We start from the raw sequence: 19,054 nt of genomic DNA, 5'->3' as shown, positions 1-19,054 counted from the left end.
GGGGGGGTCCCGGGGCCGGCTGTGGGGGGCGACGTTTAGAGGTTGTGCCCTTCATGAGGCATCGACTCCAAAACAAAGCTCAGGACCACAAGAGGAGAAACAGTGGAGCAAAGGTCTCAATATGTGCTTTATCAATCAAAACCTGACCTGCAAGCTGTAACACTTGTATTCTGGCTCGCAGTGGTGGAAAGTAACTAATAGATTTACTTAAGTACAGTTTTTAAGTGCTTGTACTTTACTTGAGTAATTCCATTTTATGCTACTTTATACTTCTACTCCATTACATTTCAGAGGGAAATGTTGTACTTTTACATTAAGGGGACGAACACAATGCATCCATAGTTATAATCCAGTGATATAATATAAATAACTCTGAAATGAACCATTCTGCATGAGTACTTTTACTCTTGGTACTTTAAGGGCATTTTGATAGTGATACTTCTGTACGTTTATTTAAGTAAGATTTTGAATGCAGGACTTTTATTTTAGTATTTTTACACTGTGGTATTGCTACTTATACTTAAGTTAAAGCTCTACTTCTTCCACCACTGCTGAAGTGATTGGAAAAAATAAATAATGAATTAATGTCCTCAGTATTTTCGTGGAATTTCATGTAAGTTCATCAACTTCAACTTACACGAAGTGAGTCATTTATCAGCCGAGAGCAACAAAAGCAACTACGCAGCTTTCATTTTCAATCATTTTATTATCGTATTCTTTTAGGGGGCAACATAAAAAGGAAAATAAAACTCGGAGAGATTTACAAAAAGACAACATAGAAGGACAAACGGTCGGCAGCTGAACCACAACAAGTACAAACAAAACTCTCCATCACTCACCTGCTCGTTTCCAGGGTTGTACCCATAGACTGTATATACCGAAGGGCCACAGTGCATCTGATATAGCTTACAGCGAACAGCAGGGGGCGCTGCCGAGCTTTAAAGGAAGGCTGAATCAAAGTCTTAAGATGTGGTTGCTGCACAGCGACATGAAGAGCTTCTACAGGCTTCAAAACCACATCCTGTGTTTGGTTTCAGGCGGACAGGTGGATCAGAGATAGCAAAGACATTTTTGGATAACTTGCTTTTATAAGAGCGGCACCTGTTGTCAGGTAAAAAACTGTAAATGTTTTCCTTTTAGGTCTGAATAACACAAATGAAAGCCCACAAAGATGAAGTCAGGAATATATCAAGCTCAAAACAAGGCTGTTCATTATTTCCTGATTAGTAAACATTTTGGAGGTTTTTGCTCGACCAGCAACAGATGACTCTGTAACGATGACTCTGTATTTTACTGCATGTTTAACTCTTTGACAACTGTCTGCGTTCCACCGGCTGATATTTATCTACATCAAAAACAATGAAAAGCCAGACAGAAAGTCCCCTCTGAGTTTTGGTCCACCAACCTGAAGACAAAAACTGATCCAGGTGCTGCAAACGTCAGCTACATTTAAACCTGTAAAAAGTGATCCTGGCAGATGTTTCGGACATCTCAAAATATCAGCTCACGAAACCAAAACTATCGGCACCGATGGAAAATATGTTTTCGTAATTTGGGTGAACTGACCCTTTAAACATAGAACAAGTTGGAGCAGCCCTGCTTCAAAGAGGAAAAGATAAAAATGAAGAAACTGTACAATCTACAGTAACATACAGATAACTGACCTCTATACAAATGAAAAAAATACGTCTTCATCTCTTCTGAAGTGAGAGCGAGGCTCCCTGTTAAAATGAGTGTGTGTGTGTGTGTGTGTGTGTTCACATGTGTGTTTGCACATGTATTGACACACTGCTGTCCATGCATGTGTTGCGCAGTTCATTGTCCTCTTTCTCTCTCTCATCCTCTGGCTGGAGGACTGAAGGCTGCTGGTCTCATCTTCATCTCAGTGAACGGGATGGAAAACTCTTTCCCTTTCCAGGTGGTCCAGATCACACCCTGACACACACACACACGCACACACACACGCACACACACACGCACACACACACAAGTGTCAGACAGGAAACTAAAGGTGCTTTCTCACTTTTACACACTGGCTTTTTACAAACGAACCAAGAGGAGTAAATAAAAATATAAATGTAAGTCATGCAGACTGACAGGTAACTCATTCATTGGACAGTTTTGGTGATGTCATCCTGCATCCTAATCAGCGCTATGTAGGTCACTTTACTGTGCAGCATGTGTTGATTTATCTTCGCTGGTTTCACAAAGAGCTCACAGAGAAACTGATCATAAACATTATTAGACAAGACTGCTGCTGGACCTCGTCCATCATAAATAGTGACGGACAGAAATGGACAAAAAAGGAGGCGATGCCGTGATATTACAGTTTACAGGACAGTCGCTGCGTTACAGCTCGTCTGCAGTTTCCGGTAAAAATCATTTAGCTGTTTTTATTTACGAATAATTCTCCTAAAAAGATAATTCAGTAAAAGACAGAACTCTTTGTTGTAAAGGTAAACGTTTTAAAACTGAAATTTCAAAATGTACTTGAGTTTAAAGGTTCATTGTTGACATTTTCATATAACATAATTACAATATTTATCAAAAAGTATCAGGTCTCTAACAAGGAAATTATAGGTGATTGTTGGGTTGGTGCATTATAATCTGGTTTACTAACATTATTATAGAAAGCATGAATTTAATCTGTTATTTGCTAGATTAATTTATATCAATGAAGAAAAACGTGTATATTGCTTGTATATACTTGGTTTTGTTTGTCTGTTTGTTTTTCTTGTCGTTGTTTAGGAACCTGACTTCAGTGCGTCCCCCCCCCCCCTTCTCAAAGCAAACCCGCGCCCTTGTGCGTTACCATGGTTACCAAATAATCTTGTATAAATAAAGGTTTAACACTGCTCACACTGCGTGGGAGATTGCTTTCTCAACAGCTGCCGATCAGCAGATGGATTTAATGGCAGTTTAGCTTTTAAATTCATGCTGAAATCACAGATCTGCTTTCATAAAATCCCGCGGTTGGTCTGTTTTGCCACAACACCACAAAAGAACCGCACCGGCGTTCACCTCCCTTCCAGTCTCGGTCCGGGTGTTTAGTCGGCACCAGAGTCCAATGGACGGTTTTCACACCAGCTCCAGCAAACCGAACTAAACTGGCAAACGCACCGGAGTCTGACTGAACTGAAGCAAACCGGTCAGGCGTGAAAGCACCAGAGCAGCCTACTTTACCAAACACTGCGCGTTTACAGTCACTGAACTAGTTTGCGTGATGAGGTTACCTGGTGTTTGACGTTGATGCCGTAGAGGCCGTTGAGGTTTGCCTCGTGGCAGTTCTTGTACCACCAGCCGCCTCGGTACGACATGGCACAGCGGGTGATGGACGACGTCAGGTCCCGGTCTTTGGTGGAGAAGATCCGGTGGTTGTGATAGCTGAGAGAGTCACCTGAAACCATGGCGACGAAATTAAGAAAACTAAAATCACAAGAAAGTCGCTGGCTTCCTTCAGGAGATATTACAGGAAGCAGTTTGATATTTTATAATAATTACCTCCAAGTTAGTTCGTATTCAGCTAATTTTAAGACCACATTTCCCATGAACGCCTGTGGCTTCCTCTTTTGCTCTCACCTGCAGTGCCGCTGTATCCGCCCACAGTCAATTTGTAGTTCCTCTTGGCCACCTCGAACGTTGAGTACTTAGCGAACACCGCCTGGTCTCTGTCTCGCAGGTCGACACGCAGACTCATCCTGGTCGCCGCGGTCAGGTTGTGGAGGCTGTCGAGGCCTGAAGCAGCGGGACATGAATCACTTTCAGACAAACATGACTTCCTGTTGGGATTTACTTCAGATTTATGTTTAAAGAACCTTAATTAGTCTTTATTTGAACAGCGTGGTTTAAGCTTAACTGACTTTTTGGAATAAGTTATAAATACACCAAAATACAAATTGTGGTTTTTGTTATACCACCCAACAGCAGTGGTGGAATGTAACTAAGTACATTTAGTACTGTACAGTTATGAGGTACTTGTACTTTACTTGAGTATTTCCATTTTAATGCTACTTGTAATACTTCTACTCCACTACATTTATTTGTCAACATTAGTTACTAGTTTCTTTGCAAATTCAGATTATTGATACAAAATATATATCAACTAATAAATTAGGATGCATTATTATTATTATTATTATCATACATTTAGCTACCAGATGTATATAAAGCAGCTGAAATGAGCTCCACCTTCACCAGCTGCAACGTTAAAGTGATGAACACATTATTGCATCACTAATTAAACCAGTGATATAATATACAGTATATTATTCTGAAATGGGCCATTCTGCATAATGAGTACTTTTGGTACTTTAAGTATATTTTGATGCTAATACTTTTGTACTTTTACTTTAGTAAGACTTTGAATGCAGGACTTTTACTTGCAGTAGTATTACTACTTTTTGTTAAGTAAAAGATCTGAGTACTTCTTCCTTTTTTTCCTCAAAGTCAGGGGTTCGGTGCCTTGCTCAGAGGCACTTTCAGGATTTTTCCTAAAGGGACTCGATCACTTCTGTTTCCCAGAATCCCCCTGTTGGCTCCAGTATTCAGGATCTTCTGGTCAGCAGCCCAGATAAACTGTCTGTGTGACCGGTCCGCCTGCTGAACACATTAAAGTTGGACTCAGTGAAAGAAGAAGACTGCGATGAAGATGAGAATCGTCCCCTGATTACGGGGCTCCTGTTCAGTGTCTCAGATTTGTTTTAGGCCAACAGTTTCTCCTAAACTCGCCTCCATTTCCACATTAATAGTGGATGGACATCCAGCTAAGTTGTAGAGGAAAATAATGAAAAAGACTGGAGTTCTTCGTGAGTTTCGTGAGTCTGAGATGTCAAAAAAACACACGCAAGGCCGGCGCGTATGCCGCTAGCTACGTTTGTGTTTGTGGCAAATAAACAGATTGCAGTGGTCGATTTCGCACAGATAATGAAAGATACAATTTTTCTTCATTTTCAATCTGATCACACTTTTAAACTACTAATATTAAATTTCATATGACCTCTTTTTAGACGGAGTAACCTTGCTGTAAACACCAGTGATTTACCACGTTTTCTGTGCAGTGACCAGAGGTGGAAGAAGTATTCAGATCCTTGACTGCAGTACTAATACGCAACTACAAGTAAAAGTCCTCACTGTGCAGTAAAGTGTTCCCTGTCAGTGTTTATTATATCTGATGTTTCTGGATTCATATTCCTGCTGCATTAATGTGTGTGTTGCATTTTACTGCTGCAGATGTTTAAGGTTGAGCTCATTATAACTGCTTTATATACTGTTGGGTAGTTTAACCTGCAGCAATGCATCATGGTCTATAAGATCATCACGTGTTTGTAGCGTCGCTGTCCTGTGAGAACCACGTATCTCCAAAAAGTCTCCCTGAGCTCAGAGAAACAGCCTGTTTTCAGCTCTGTGACGATGCATTTCCCAGCTGATCCGAGGGGGGGTTAAAGAGTTTATTCAGCTTCAATCTTTCAGCTCATCACAAACATTCAAAATCCCCACATTTGGAGATACATGGTTTTCACTGGACAGGAAGGGGATGAAAAACTGTAATCTGTAAAGTAACTAAAGCTGTAGGACAGATGCAGTGCAGTAAAAAGTACAATGTTTGCCTCTGAGTAAAGTACAAGTACCTCAGAATTCTACTTAAGTACAGTACGTCAGTAAATATACTGAGTTACGTTCCACCACTGGCAGTGACTGTGTTCTCAAAATGTTTCAGTATCGTGGACAGTGTCGCTCTCACCCAGCCAAAACTCTCCGCTCAGATCCCCAAATCCTTTACTGTACTCCTTCCAACCTCTGAAGAAGTTCACCGAGCCGTCTTTCCTCCTCTGGAAGACCTGCGGACGGCAAACACACAGACCAGGTTCCACACAGGAAAACCTTAATATAATCTGAGACTACATCACCAAGATGTCATCGATGTCCCCGTACCGTCCAGCCTCCTCCGTCCGTCTCCATGTCGCAGTAAACCATTATCGGCGTCCCGAGTTTCCCCTGAGGGAAAACCTCCACCTCGCCTGACGTCCTGATGCCGTTCAGCAGCTCCTGAGAGCAGTCTGTGGGGAAGGGGAACCTCAGGGTGCCTGAGGAAGAGGAACACAAGAATAGGGCTTCAGCTGTCTATCAGTTAGTCATCGTGACAATAACGTGACATGTCAGCAGATGTTACCGGTGGTGAAGTCAGCGGAGATGGCAGCAGTGTATCGACCTCCACCCTCTGCCTGTAGCTGCACCGTGTACTCTGACCCAGGGTGAAGTCTGCTCAGGTTGTACTCTGTCAGCGAGGCGTCCACAATCACTTCCTTTGAAGAAGACAAGAGATGGTTGTCTACTGAGTGAGTTTTGAGTTTTAATGACCACTAATTTTAATCTATTAAACCTATTTTAGACACATTAAAAAAATTATAATTTATAAGTGAAACAATAAGTCCATTAATCAGTTGATCAACAGAAACTTAATTGATGAAAATGTTGGTATTTAATCATTAGAGTAATTTATAAAGTAAATTTACCAAAATTTGCTGGTTCAAATATTCGGTAAATGTACTTGCTGGTTGGACTTGTAATTTGGTAGTTTTGTGGATTGTTGTTTTTGCCTTAATTTTTTATTTTAGTTTTTTATTATTTTATGACATTGACGCAGTGTAGTTGTGCGGTGTATGAGGTGGTGTGTCGTGTGCATGTATGTATTTGTAAATGCATGTGAAATCAGACGAAACGATTTACGGCACGCAGACCCGAAGAGCCTATGTTTCCATTTTTCCAGGCAGAGTTTCACAGCGAGTAGTGCGTTACCCAGTTAAAAGGAAGCAGGAGGAGATTTTTCTTTAGAGAATTTTATTTCCGACGTTATATTATGTGGTTATGGCTGATACTGGGGCCGGATCGGCAACGAGAAAAAGGGACAGTGACAAAGCACGGGCGAAAACACGAGTCCACCTGGGTTTCCAACCTTTCTGGCTTGTGACTCTTTATATAAAAGCAGTATCTAGTTGTTGCCTCTTGTCGCGTTTCAAAGACAAATTTCCCCGCTAAACTTCTCAGATGATTTCATTTAAATAACTGTTCGAGACCTAAAGAGGTAAAATTATCCACTGTTTCACAAAACCGCAAAAACTATCACTTCTTCCTCTCCCATTAATTATCTCAGATACATGAATACTAGTACTTTTACTCAAGTAAAGGATCTGAATACTTCTTCCACCACTAGTGATTATGAGTATACGTCATAACCACGAGGACAACAGGACAGTCGAGATTCTGTGATTTCAAAACGCTGAGTGACGAACTTAAAGTAGCAAAATGAATCAAACACTCTTCTCACCTTCATTTCCTGACCTTCGGTCTGATAGGTCAGTCTGTAGCTACCCACGGGATTTGAGGGTGGTTTCCACGACAACAGGGCGGTGCGAGGGGTCACATTTCTAACCTGGAGATTGCGTGGCCCGTCCCCTTCTTTCTCAGAGCCTGCAGAGGTAGAGTAGAGTATTTCCAGTTATTTTCAACATATAGTTTGTCTTATTGTCCTAGTTTCTGCTCAGTGATTGGTTGCTGTTAAAAGTTTGTCACTTCAGTGTTTTTTCAGGGTTTTATGTTCCCGTAGTTCACCAGCTCAACTACTCTCCACGACACATTCAAGGGTCAAACCAACACACTTAACACCCAGACAACACACTAACACGCAGCATACAGAGGAAAATTAAAGACGACTACACTGACAAAACAGCAGGGCTCACGCTTTATATATTCTCACAACTGATGAAGATGACTGATAAACTACAGACCTACAGTTTACCGTCTGTAGAAGCCATGACCCTCTAAAGTTCAACTGCTTCATGGTAAGAGTTTAGGGAATGGCTGCTGTGTGTGTGTGTGTGTGTTCTGACCACCGGCGGTGGTAAAGGTGGTGGTGGCCGGTGAGCTCTCCAGGCTGCCCAGCTGGCTGGTTATGGTGACGGTGTAGGTGGTGGATCCTTCCAGACCGCTCAGCTGCTGCTCGGCTGCGTTTCCAGACACACTGACCCTCAACTCTGAACCTGAACAAACACAGACACCGAACAATCAGCGACTCTGTGTCTTTAACATGATAATCTATATGAGGTTCTGCTTTAGTAACTTTGTTGTTCTCAGTGGTGGAAAGTAACTAAGTACATTTACTCAAGTATTGTACTTGAGTACAATTTTAAGGTACTTGTACTTGAGTATTTCCATTTTCTGCTACTTTACACTTCTATTCCACTACAGTTCAGAGGGAAAAGTTGCATTTCTTACTCCACTACTTTTATCTAATAACTGATCTGACACTTGTTGTTCATGTTAAGATTAATAATACAAAATATAACCAACAAATAAATTATGATAATATTATATCCATAAGACTTTCCCAGGGGGAATTTCACTGAGAGCCAGATCGTTGATCTTTCAGCCGTCGTGACCTCAAACTGCACGTTAAACAGCAACCGATCTGGCAGAAATTTGACCTGATTCTAAAATTAATCAGGGGCAACCGATTTGGGGCTAAAATCGGGCCGAATCCATGCAGTGTCCGGCCGGCTTTAGAGAAAGTGCAACGGGACCATAAGCAGAAAACAAAAAACATGTCTCCTAGTGAGGTACTATGTGTGTACTTGTTGTTTTACTTTTGTGTTATAATCATTCAAATGTTTATCTGTGAAAAGCTGAACTGAAGCGTGACAGTAGTACTAAAAAGTTGGATTTTCAGAGAGTTTGTATTACAGAGACACTCAGTTCAGATTCTGCTGCAGTGTTTAATGAGCTGACGACGTACAAAACACTGCAGTAACAGATACACAAAAAACTCCACAGCATCACCGCTTACCTGTCCCAGAGCCATACACGATGGCGTATTTATCAATGGCGGCCAACGCTGGACGCCACAATAACAAGGCCTTGGTGTCTGTGATGTTTACGGCCTGGAGGTCTGTAGGCGGGTCAGGGACTGCGGCAGAAATAAAGATAGGGATATTTATATTTATTATTATTTCATTTGCACCAAAACCACAGAACACATAAAGAAAAACAACTAAATGAAGACAGAACAACGTTGGAGTGTGCAAAAGAGGCCAAAAAACATCCATAAAGAATTCACACAGTGAGACACTGTGCTTGCTTTGTCAGCAGTGACACCATCAGCGGTGGGAATCATCTGAAAAAAAGAAAACTGTTTTGAAAAAACACAGAGCCCTGAACAGATCCAGGGTGACTCCCCTGGCACAACAATGCACAGACTGTTTCCAGATCAGCACCAGCTGCAGACGTGTAGAAATAAAACTCAAAATTCTTCTGCAACATAATTCTTGTTTTAAAGAAACTGGGTCTTGATTAAATCATACTGGGACATTTTCAAAGTAGAGATATTTCACTTCTAAAAGTCAAAGCATCAACTCACCACAGTTTGTAATTTCTAGTTTAAAAAACACAGGATGCCTAATATTTGTACATTTATTATGTTCTCATTGTGTTCAACATCAGCTCAGCTGCGATACAATAAAACAAAGTGAAAAGGGGAAACCTGCAGTGCTTACGCGTCATGACAAAGTCTTTGATTGGATCGCTCTCGTCCAGTTGGAGGATGGAGATGACGCTGACCTCGTAAGAAGAACCAGGTGAGAGCTTTGACAGTTCGAGGGTGGAGTCGTCTGAGTCGACGGACACTGACACCGGCTCACCTGCAGAGACACACAAAGAAGATACACATTTAGATTTAAATATTTACTTGTCAAGCTGAAATCTGTCAAATCTAAATCACAAATTCAGACTGCTACAGAAATTCACTGATATTCATTGATTAACGAAATGGGCCAGGCTGTGTTCTGGCCCTACAGGAACCAGTGTGAGCTGGCTGCTCCGATCAGCAGCACTTAGGTCAACTGACTGGACCAGTTCTTGTCAGGAGTCTGGCGTTAGTCTGGCAACAAGGATTGAGATTGAAGATCTCTCTAGATTGAAGCTGTTGACGTTTTGGCCTCCTATCAAAGAGCAACTAGCAAAGGCTTTTTCAAGAGAAAGCTTGGTGAGTGTGCTACTGTACAGTTTTTTTTGTACTTCCAAAAAATGTGTTGTGATACATATCTGGTAAAGGTTTAGTAGAGCCGATAAAACAAATGCAGAAACTACAAAAATTAAATTCTGTATTGTAAAAAACCTTAATTTACTTGATGCCACATTTCTAAGGATGTCCCATCGCGTTTCTTTGGTCCGATCCAAGTATAGTATATAGTATCTGACACACTGAAATAACAGCTGCTTTTTCATGTGCTACTTGTTCAAAATATCAACTATTAACTATAACTTTATAAGTTTAAATTATTGATCTGATATGAGTGAATGATTAACTGGGAGACTGTGACTCCTGAAATGTACGGTAACGCGATTTAAAGAGAAGACGTCTCACTCTGTTGGAGTTATTGGAACAACAAAAACACTGATTGTACAGTGGTGTTACAGAGTGGAGCTTCCTCCCTCATAAACAATCTTTGGCTGAGTACCGGCTGCAGAGAGCACTTTAACCAAACAACAGAAAAGTTTCATTTTGGCCTGCCATCCAGTCGCTCATGGAATTAACATTAATTAGTCACAGCTGATGTGACTGGCATATTATTTTGTATATCAACACACTTGTTAGATGTTATTATTCACTTGAGTGCCTTTTAATAAAAAATGGCTGTCAGTGCTCACCATCCTTTGTGTGGGTGTAGGTGACCTTGAAACCACTGATGGGAGTCTTGGGTTTGGTCCACGACACCGTCAGAGAGTTATCTGTCACCTCACTGAAGACTATGTCGGTGGGAGGCTCCGGGCCTGAACGGTACGAAGAATACCATGAAAGAGGTGGATGAAAGCAAGGAAGGAAAGCAGGGAAGCGAATTAGAGGAAGAAGTAAAAGAAAAGGGGAATCATATAGAAGAAAGTGGCGAAATAGGAATCAGAAGAAGACAAAAGAAGGTGAAATAAAAGAGCAGTAAGAGAGGTAGGAAAGAAGGTAAACAGAAGAACTTTGGACAGATAGTATAGCAGGTTTCATGAAAGGATATTTGAGTAGAGAGAAAAGACAAAAATGGCCACTAAAAGAGTGAAAACAGTATGTACATTATTATTTATTCATCCACACATTTGTTATTAGTGCTCCGATGAGTTTATGTGTATATATGTACAGTGCAAACATATATACAGTATACAGATCATATACAGACACATAGTAATTAATTATAACACATAAATGCAGATGACGGATCCTGGACAGCAGCGAAGGAAAGAATGATGAAATTTAATAGTTATCTGGTCGATCAAACCTGAAAATAAAAGCGTGGCAGGAATGAAGGAAGAAAAGTGGACAATTTTACAGAAACCATTCCTTTGATTATATCTTAATTTATTTACACATTTGTATTACAAAGGAGTACTAGACTCTTGTTTGTAATACAGTCTGATCCTGTAAAGTTAAATATGTACCATACTGTCAATCTATACTGACAGTACTGACACATATTGTTTTATTATGATAAACACAGACCTGTTAAATTATAAAATATCCACTTTTAACCAATGTTCTTTCGCTTATTTTTTCTTGTAAACTCATAGGATTAAAAGGTGAAGACAGACCAAACGTACAGAGACCAGCCGTGGTCTTACCCTGGTTTGGGTGAGAGGTGAAGGGCTGTCAGTGAAGCTGGCTGTTAGCTTACCCTGAATGAGAGAAGACCAGAGCAGCAGTGAATGAAAGTTGTTACTGTTTTTTGTTTTTTTTAAACTCTCATTTGATGTCAACTCAGTTCAAAAACTGTCACACTAAAGAGGCACTGTATAGTTCTCCGTTTGCTGCCATTCTGCAGCCCTGGAAGTCATTTATCAATGATCACATAGAGTAAAGAGCTAGCCCCGGTGTGGCAGCCCATTTTCCAGCATTCACTAGACACACACACTGTCCCCACGGCCTGGACAACTTCACACATCATCCCACTTCCTAAGAAACCATGCCCCAAGGAGTGCAATGACTTTCGACCTGTGGAACTAACCTCTGTATTAATGAAGTCTCTCTCTCAGTCTATACAGGATAAACTTGACCCATAACAGTTGAGAGTGAGAGTGCAGCACTGAAGATGCTGTCGCTACCCTCATGCACCTTGTTTCAAAACATCTGCATGCACTGAAAATAAAACCATATGCCAGCGTGCTGTTCATAGACTTCTCCTCTGCATTCAATACAATAAAGCTGGACATACTGCTCTCCAAAATGCATCAGTTGGAGATTAACCTATATTTCATCCATTGATACTGTTCCGCATCAACAGGCACCAGCTGGTTAGGATCAATAACACATACTCCCCCCGGTCACAGCAAGCTGTCAGCTCCCCACTGCTATTCACCCTTTATACCCACAACTGTGTTACCAGTGTGCCTAACTACCACATCATCAAATTCTCTGATGATACTGCACTGGTAGCACTGATGAAGGAGGGGGAGAAGCCAGGCCTTTACTTGGACAGTGTCAACAAAGTGGTTTAGTGGTGTGATCATAACGCTGTCATACTCAATACCCTCAAAACAGAAGAGATCATCTTCGGAGCCACACGAGACACCCATATTGCTCCGGTTACAAATCACAACCAACCCATAAAACAAACATCATTCAAATACCTGGAGTGATACGTAGACAGTGCACTGTCCTGGACCTACCATGTGGACTTCATCTGCAATAAGGTACAACAGAGGATTTATTTTTTAAGGAGACTCAGGTCATTTGGAGCCAGTAAGGAAATCCTCACTCTATTCTTCTGCTCCACCATACAAAGCATCCTGCAATACGGAGGCTCAGTCTGGTTCAGTGGCCTCTCAGTCCAACTGAAAGCCAAGATTCTACGGCTCTTGGGGATCTGCTCCAAGGTGGTGGGTCACTCTGTGGAAAACTCCTTCCTTAACGGCTGCACTAAAACTGGCTGACAAAATCGCCCTGGATCCTTCTCATGTCCTACATGAGGAGTACCGACTTCTGCCTTCTGCGTTAGGGTGCCAGACTGCAGGAAGAATAAGTACAACCACTCTTTTGTTCCTCAGTCCATAACACTGCTCAACCAACAGAGCAGCACGAGGAGGTGATCAACCCCCAATGTTATTCTGACTGTTGTAGCATGTGATGCAAGACAAATTTCCGTGTCAACGGACAATAAAGTGTTATCTGTATCAATGTGGCTTGTAGCTGTGTTTATGTGTTTGCTAATTCAGTATGGTTAAGGTTTGGTTAAGTTTAGGCAACTAAAACAACTTGGTTAAGTTTAGAGAAAGATTTGTCGTCATGGTTAAATATTTAAAAACAGGTCATAAACCCAGGCCTCTTGTGTCAAAGACAAACACAATACAGCTTTACTTTTCGCCACACTATAGAAAGCTGAAGTCATGACGTCACTTCCTGTCTAGCCTCTGTTCCACTAGCTTCTGTAACTCATTTCAGTCTGTCATTTAGCATTTATTTAATCTGTCTTTGTGAAAAAATGAAGCATGTTCCTGGAGTTTAATTTCCATATTCAAAGAAATATCGGCTCCACTACAGCAGTTGCTATTAGAAATTGAAACCTTCGTAGGGCGCCCCGGCAGCTCACCTGGTAGAGCACGTACCATTAAGGCTGAGTCCTTACCACAGCGGCCAGGGTTCAATTTCAACCCATGGCCCTTTGCTGCATGTCATCCCCTCTCTCTCCACCCTTTCCTGTCTTTCTTTGCAGCTATCTCCATCCGAAATAAAGGCAAAAATGCCCCCCAAAAAATCTTTAAAAAAAAAAGGAACTGAAACCTTTGTGATTTTCACAAAGTTAGACAACGATTACTTTGTGGGCACAGAAAAAACTACAGCTCCCATGAAAAAACTACAAGTGCAGCAGTGCTGGTACTTGGTTTCAAATTCACCAACTCTCTCTTCAAAAGTAATTTGTCCAACTTTCTAGCTGTAATCTCTGCTGTTTAAAAACTTCCAGAGCTTTCAGTCGTCTCTGTCCTGCAGTTACTACAAACATGTCTGAACTATCCGCGATCCCGCAACTCGCTCAAGGACTCCCCTCTTTTGTTGAGCTGTGACATTTGACCCACGAAGGTCTAGAGCTTATGGGAAATGATTTATGTTAAAGGCTGCTAAAAAACAGAAATATTAAATAAGCAACAATATTATCTTTTTTTATTAAAACAACCGTCCTTATCTAAACATATGACGCGAGCCACACAACAGACTGTTGAGAGAGGCTGTGTTCCAAGGCAGGATTATGTCAGTGGGATTTTGAATGAGGGTTTCCTACTTCTGGAACGGTTCCGGATATATCTAATATGGACATCACACTACCTCCTGCATTGTCATTGTGTCTTGGCAATAATTGGATATAAATCACGCACTGCAGAACCGTCCATTTGAAGGTTTTTGGGTTTTCAAAGATGTAACAGTCTGATGGAAACAGATTTTTCAAACAAACAAGAACATTGCGTCTGCTTCTTGTTTTTATTTCTGGCATTGTAGACATAGGATTGGTGAATTGTTGCATATTTGCATAAACTCTGCTCAATATTTCGATAGGAACTTACTGGAGGCTTAATTTCTTTGATGCAGTACACACTACTCGACCCAGTAAATATAGAACTTGAGAATCAATCAAAGATTAATCTCCAGGTTAGCTAAACTGAACAAACTGTTTGCAAGCTAACAAAGTTAGCCATCATGCTAAAGGCAACTAATGCTAATGTTAACATTCAACTAAAAGCCACTACAAACTAGATACATTAGCTAGTGCACAACTTAGCTAGCTAACAATGTGACAAACTGTGTCAGTGCATCAATCTGAGGTTTGACATCAAATAACCGAGTGTGTCTTCATGGTTGAGAGTGTTGATTATTATAATATATGACTGCTAATTCATGAATATGAGTATTTCATATAATCATGAAAGCTGATGAATGAGTGCACAGATATAGCATTAACACAAAACACAATAGCTTAATGGACATTTTGAACATCAAGATCCACTGAAAACAAACAAAATAGGTTACGTCATTACCAAATCAGTGATTAAATGAGAAATACATGGGGTGAAACTGTAAATCGCAAGCTTACAGTTTTCAAGAGCACCACAGCACTTGAGCTCTTGAAATGAACATGGAGGAAGCATTTAGTGGGTGAGCAAACATTTCCAGACATACTCAAGATGAGTGACAATTAGTTAACAAATTATTTTTTGTTTAATGTTCAGCATAAGACATGTGGTGCAAATTTTTTATTCTAAGGTAATGGTGGTGGAAGATGAAAAGAGCAAGTTTTCTTTAGAGGTCATCGCAACATTCACAGTAATGTTCTAGCATTGTGCAGTAGTAATTAATGTTGTTTTAATGTCACTGTGGCTTGTACCTGTACTGATGACAAGCTTGTGCAGTCTGGACAGAAGGCCAGGACCCTTTCCAAGCAAGGTCACGGTGTACTCGGTCTGAGGAGGCAGATTCTCAAACTGGAAGGAGCGAGCTGAACCAGGAAGAACTTTTTTGAAGGTTTTGTCACTTCCTATTATAGGTTTGGCTGTTGTGCTGCTTTGGATCCTTGGAATTTGTGTAAAGACACTGTCAGGTACTCTATTTTCAACTTCACTGCTTCCATTTTCTGATTCAATTTCTTTGGTTGGTTGATGTTTTGCCTCCTCCTCTTCATTACGACCCTCTTTATCAGGGTCTTCTTGTTTTTCCTGACCTTTCTTGCTTTCCTTCTGCTTTGGCCCTTCATCTTTTCCAACTTCTTTCCTTGTCACAACAAAGTTTTTGTACTTCCCTTCCGGTGAGTCCCATATGAGCGTAAATCCATCTGAGGTCTGGTTTGTCACCCCCACATAGCCCAGAGGTTCCCTTGTGACTCCAGAAGAAGGAAGATCTGATCCTGTCACAGGTTTGGAATCAGCACTTCTTGTCTGTTCAGTTTTACGGCCAAACAACCTTTTTGCAGTATTATTTGTTTTTGTATCCTCTCTCCTTTGGCTCCCACTGATGTAGTGTCTTATCTGGGTACTTCTTGTTGGTGGTTGTCTCTTTGGAAGTGTGACTGGTCTTGGGGCTCCGGGCCTTGAATTAGAGGAAGTTTGTTTGATAGTTGGTCTACCGTGACTTGTAGCGGCAGTATTTTTACCAGCATTGACTCTTTCTTTAAGGATGTCAGAGTCAGAGTTAGAATCTGGGGCTCTAGTTTCTTCTTCCCCAGATTTGGTGGTTTGGGTTGGAGCACTGTCCCCCCAGTCTAATTCGTTAGTCTGTGGTCTAACAGTAGTGTCATGGCCATACAACTGGGCACTTGGAATTACCTCTGCAGTGTCTTGTTCTCCTGATTTTCTAATTTGGACTCCTTGGGTAGGCATGGGGGTATCCTGCTCTCCTGATTGGTTATCTGGGATTTCAGGGATACGATCCTTTTCTAATTGGCTAATTTGACTTCCAACAGTAATGCTGCTGCCTCCATTTAGCTTTCTGGTTGGGTTGCGCATGGGACCTCTATGTGGATGTTGAGACGGTCTCAGGTTTGTACGGGTTTTGTTTTGGAAACGTCCACCATACAGTTGCGGGCGACGGAAGTAACCAACTTTGGTGGTTGGGCGATGAGAGGAAGGCACTCCACTTCCTCTGAGGGTCTGATTGAACTCAGAGGACATGCTGTTTGAGGACATCCTCGTCCCAACTTCATTCTCCTCTTGTATTGGCCCTGTACCTTCAGCTGGATAGGATTCTTTGGAAACAGGAGGAGATGAAGTGGCTGGCAATTCAGTGGAAGATACCTGCTTTTTCTTTGTTTCTGATGCAGGATTTAAAGGCTGAGAGGGGGGAGGCAGCAGCCTCAAATTTGGACGGGTACGGTTCTGAAGAGGCCCAAAGTTTGGAGGTGGGCGACGAAGGTATCCCCCCTTTAGAGGAAAATGACGAATTGGGATTCGTCCTCTTTCTGTTGGCATCTTTTTCTGGTTTTGTTCAACTCCAGAGGATGCAGTTGTAGTTGCCCCATCTATGTTTCCACTCATATCCCTCACTGATGCATTTACCTCAACTGAGGATGATTCCTCTGAAGCAGATGAAGATGGTGAAGACAATAATTCACTTGTGGATGTATGTCTGGTCTCTGTCTCTCTTCCAGGGATGAGGTTCAAACGAGGAGGGGAATGGTGAGGACCTCTCAAATTTAGATGGGTTTTGTTCTGAAATGATCCAAAGTTTGGGCGTGGCCGTATAAATCCAGATTTTGCAGGTGTGCGGCGGAAAAAAGGTACGCCACCTTTTCCTGAGGGTAGTAGTTTTCTGTCTTCAGTCGTACTTTTGCTGTTATCAACATCTGGTTCGTTGCTTCCATCTGAACCTGATTTATCTGAGCTTGAAGGGGGTGATGATGGTGATAATGATGGTAGTGATGATGGTGGTGATGGTGATGATGATGAAGGTGATGGTAATGATGAGGGTGATGATGAAACTAAATATGTTAGTGATGATGATGGCGCTGCTGTTGATGAAGATGAAACTATTGAAGGTGGTGCTAAAGAAGATGAAGACGAAGATGAAGATGATGACTGTGATGATGATTGTGAGGTTGATGAGGATGATGGCCAGGACGGGAATGACGACAATGGCTTCAGTCCACCTAAAATCTGCTTCCTCACTCTTTCTGAATCAACAGAGAGGTTTGATGGTTTGGACAGGTGAACAGAAAATGTTGTGATATTCAAACTGTCAAAAGTGTCCGTCAGGAGTTTATGTAAAGGATCTGGTGAATAGTCGAGGTCAGTCTCTGCAGACAAGGGTTTTAAATCAGGAGTATCATCTGTTTCAGAGGAACTTTGATGTGAGTCTGGTGTCTTTTCTACCAGCACTGTTCCACCCCCTCTACACCCGCTGCCTCTGTCCTTATGGGGTAATCTGATGTGTGTCACTTTAATTTTGTTCATACATTTCTTCTCTTGGCTTTGAACAGTCTCAGTTGGCTCTGAAGACACTGAAGCAGTGTCGTTTCCATGGCCTGCCATGCCAACATCTGGTTGCTCTTTGGAGCCATCAGCAACAGTTGGTTCCTTCGAGCTACTTTGTCTGTTTGTATCTGAATCAGTCCCAGACATTATAGCTGGATTTTTGTCATCCCTCCTCTCAGTGCTTGATACCTCTACACGTGGGTCTCTCTCAGTCAAAACTATTGTCCTGTCTCTGATAGTGGGGACACTTGGTTTAGGTTTCTTGGGTACCATTGGTGCCTTCTTCTTATCCCCTACTAGAGGCTTTTTCAAAGGGCCTGGGCCAACCTTTCTCCCTCCAGGCACAGCTCTGGTTGCATTGAAACGGAAAGGGCCTGGGACATTTGGCTTCCTGGACAATGTGGGCCTTTCAGCGAGTTTGGTCCTGGTGCCATTTATTGCCAACTTTCTGCTGACCAGAGGTTTAGTTCTTGCAATCACAGAGGCTTTGTTAGGTCCATCAATGCGTCCAACTTTTACAGAGTCAGCCTCGATCTCATCCTCCCTCCTCCCCTGTTGGTCAAAGACTTGCACCTTAGGCGATGGGTTAAACTCTTGGTCTCTGTCGCCAACATCTTGTCCAGGTGCTAGTGTGACCTGCATTGTCAAAGCTGCCATGGTAACCCTTGGTAATGTCTTCCCTAAAGATGTGGAGGGAGTGAGCATTTGGATTCAATGTTAAGGTCATCATATGCTGCTGTTGTTAAGGAAAGATCATGTCTAAAGGAAGAAAAGCAGTTTTAATATTCATTATGATACTTCAGGAAACATGATTTTCAGTAGTTTGTCAGTTATTATGCAAGAGCAAACAAACAATTTAGGGCATTGGTATCCATGTAGAACCTGCAAGGAAAAAATTTAAATATAATTAATGTTAAGCTCGGACAGAGGAATTCAACATGCTTGGTGTCTGTGTCACTGTTGAGAGGGAAATATCATGACCAAGAATATCAGGAAAACAGAGCAGCTTAAAGAATATTTCTCATTTCAACATTTAGTCAGTTTAATGCATTTTATATCATGTGTTCCATTGAAT

The 19,054-nt window shown here is 41.6% G+C and overlaps 1 protein-coding gene across 5 annotated transcripts in view; it reads right to left on the bottom strand.

The window, feature by feature from the left end:
• Positions 1 to 19,054, bottom strand: part of LOC122864481 (tenascin-X-like) — a 68,669-nt gene that overhangs the window by 10,042 nt on the left and 39,573 nt on the right. For 3 of the 5 annotated variants that reach the window (XM_044171943.1, XM_044171944.1, XM_044171945.1), the window contains 12 exons: positions 15,402 to 18,659; positions 10,699 to 10,821; positions 9,546 to 9,689; positions 8,840 to 8,959; positions 7,887 to 8,036; positions 7,325 to 7,467; positions 6,170 to 6,302; positions 5,932 to 6,083; positions 5,741 to 5,837; positions 3,580 to 3,735; positions 3,234 to 3,397; positions 687 to 1,935 (listed from right to left, as the gene is read on the bottom strand). In XM_044171943.1, the coding sequence (XP_044027878.1) occupies positions 1,837 to 1,935; positions 3,234 to 3,397; positions 3,580 to 3,735; positions 5,741 to 5,837; positions 5,932 to 6,083; positions 6,170 to 6,302; positions 7,325 to 7,467; positions 7,887 to 8,036; positions 8,840 to 8,959; positions 9,546 to 9,689; positions 10,699 to 10,821; positions 15,402 to 18,659 (4,739 nt within the window). In that variant the 3' untranslated portion in view covers positions 687 to 1,836. Of the gene's footprint in view, positions 1 to 686; positions 1,936 to 3,233; positions 3,398 to 3,579; positions 3,736 to 5,740; positions 5,838 to 5,931; positions 6,084 to 6,169; positions 6,303 to 7,324; positions 7,468 to 7,886; positions 8,037 to 8,839; positions 8,960 to 9,545; positions 9,690 to 10,698; positions 10,822 to 15,401; positions 18,660 to 19,054 lie in introns of those variants that run through there. The other 2 variants (XR_006375231.1, XM_044171946.1) reach the window with 2 other exon arrangements.

This window comes from Siniperca chuatsi, linkage group LG17, assembly GCF_020085105.1.
Source record: "Siniperca chuatsi isolate FFG_IHB_CAS linkage group LG17, ASM2008510v1, whole genome shotgun sequence".
In the NCBI taxonomy this organism is placed as follows: domain Eukaryota; kingdom Metazoa; phylum Chordata; class Actinopteri; order Centrarchiformes; family Sinipercidae; genus Siniperca; species Siniperca chuatsi.
This window is presented reverse-complemented; position numbering and strand designations above follow the sequence as displayed.